This window comes from Python bivittatus, unplaced genomic scaffold, assembly GCF_059951505.1.
Source record: "Python bivittatus isolate LINGU-HERP-01145 unplaced genomic scaffold, Pbiv_v1 ctg000850_np1212, whole genome shotgun sequence".
NCBI classification, from domain to species: domain Eukaryota; kingdom Metazoa; phylum Chordata; class Lepidosauria; order Squamata; family Pythonidae; genus Python; species Python bivittatus.
The window spans coordinates 56,193,284-56,195,426 of record NW_028277112.1 but is presented as its reverse complement, the minus strand read 5'-3'; the positions used below and the strand labels follow the sequence as shown (position 1 = coordinate 56,195,426).

General features: G+C 42.7%; 1 protein-coding gene across 1 annotated transcript; it reads right to left on the bottom strand.

Moving 5' to 3' along the window:
* Positions 1-224: 224 nt before the first annotated feature.
* Positions 225-1,079, bottom strand: LOC148213846 (uncharacterized). The gene has a single exon (XM_088130517.1). It carries the CDS (start codon positions 1,077-1,079, stop codon positions 225-227), a length of 855 nt encoding a protein of 284 aa, XP_087986643.1.
* Positions 1,080-2,143: the final 1,064 nt, after the last annotated feature.

The window sequence follows — 2,143 nt, the reverse complement described above, 5'->3', positions numbered from 1 at the left end:
GAGAACTGTTTGGTGGCAAATATTAAATGTTTCCAAGTCCCTGAATTGCTATACGGTGTGTATTTGTCATTTTATGTATACACCTAAAAAAGAATATGTGAAAGCCTTGGGATCATGATTTATATTAGAACATGATTACTCGGGAAGTACTCTTTTACATTTCCTACCCATCCTCTATCCCCTCACCCAGAATCTAGTATTTCCACAAACAAATCTGACTTTTATTATTTATGTAGAAGGACTAATCTTAAATAGATATAAAAACATATGAAGACCATTGCCCCAGAAGAAATAAGCATCAACGTAGCTTCTAAAATGCCTGGCCTGGACAAATTGGCAGATACCGCTCTATGGCGAAAGCTGTCCAGATCGTTGTTCAGGAAGTTTGCAGTGGGTCTGAATGCGGGCTCAGTCCGTTCTATTTCTATGGACACCTGGTCTGACTTTGGCTTCTTTCCCAAGACCCGCATATGGCGACATTCATGATGGGGTTGAAATTTTGTGAATTCACAAGGGGGTGGACTGTCTTTTGATGGTGATATAAAAGGAAAAGGCTTATAATGTTTCTTTAAATGAAGTTTGGAAAGAGGGTATTCTTCGCAAGAGATGGTGATGTGATCTTCAGATTGACTTTTAGAAGGCAAAGATGAATATTCGTCCAAGTGCTTTTTGGAACGTAAGGGAGCATGTTCTTTGGGGTGCTTTCTGGATGGTGGGAAAGAGGAGAGCTTTTCTTTAGAGTGCTTTGCGGATGGGAGTTCTTTCAGATAATCTTTGACCTTTACTGGGTGAAAAACCGAATGGAAAGGCTGCTTACAGCAAGGACATTTTGCCTTGGTGTCCAACAAGCCCTGTATGCAAGAAAAGCAGAAGCTATGTAAACAAGGGCTTACATACAGCATATTGTCAAAAGCTCCTGAACAGAGTGGGCAGATGGAATTTAGAGATGCGCCAGGTGGCTTTGTTGTTTGATGCAGGTCCTTTGTAGCAATGTTGGGTGACAGCCTTTTGGTCCCAGTGATTTCCTCATTTAGTGATACTGGATCAGTAAAAGAGAAAAGAAATAGCTTAGCATCCATAATAATATTTAGAACAATTTTAGATGAGGCTGGCCATATGTCCAACTTTACAAAGTGTGTTTATTTATTTCTTTATTTGACTTGTAGGGCTGATCATCTTAAAACACAACTCTCAGCAGCTCACAACTGTTACCTAAAACCAAACATCATAAAACAATAAAAGCAAACAAAAAACCAATAGAAGCAGAAACAAAAACTTGGTGCCACAACACATCTCCTTTGATCCAGCCAACACCAGTATCTCCCAGTTCTGACTTCACCCTATCCCAGCACTAGGGGGAAGAATCAGCCCTTTAGGGCCTTCTGGAAAGTCAAGAGGGTGGGGGCCTTCCAAATCTCAAGGGGAAGGGATTCTATAGGGCAAGGGCTGCCACAGAGAAGACATGCTTCCTAGGTCCCACTTTTTTTTTTTTTTTGTGGTGCCTTCGAGTCAATGTTGACTCCTGGCGATTACATGGACAGGTTCCTGCAGTTTTCTTGGCAAGATTTCAGAAGTGGTTTGCCATTGCCTTCTTCTTCCTAGGGCTGAGAGGGAGTGACTAGCCCAAGGCCACCCAGCTGGCTTTGTGCCTAAGGAGGAACTAGAACTCAGGGTCTCCTGGTTTCTAGCCTGGTGCCTTCACCACTAGACCAGACTAAGTCCCACTAGATGGCAACATTTAAGGGAAGGGACTTGGGGCATGTCTCTATCCAATCTGATGGAATGGGCAGACACTCTCAGGGAGAGGTGGTCCCGGGGATAACTCGTGCCATGTAAGGCTTTTAAAGTAATAACCAGCAACTTGAATTGCACATGAAAGAAAACTGGGAGCCTATGCAGCTTGCTCAACAGAGGTGTAAAATGGGCAGACTTGGGCACCCAACACTGTGCAAACTGCTGCATTCTGAAACAGTTGTAACTTCCTGGTGGTCTTCAAGGGCAGCTCCATGTAGAGCATTTTGAAGTAGTCCAACCAGGAAGTGACCAAGGCATGAATTTAAAAAAATTACTTGAAAAAGTAAGGGCTTTGAAGTTGCCCATTAAAAGTTTTTAGCATTTTGGGCCGGAGACTAAACAAGCATAA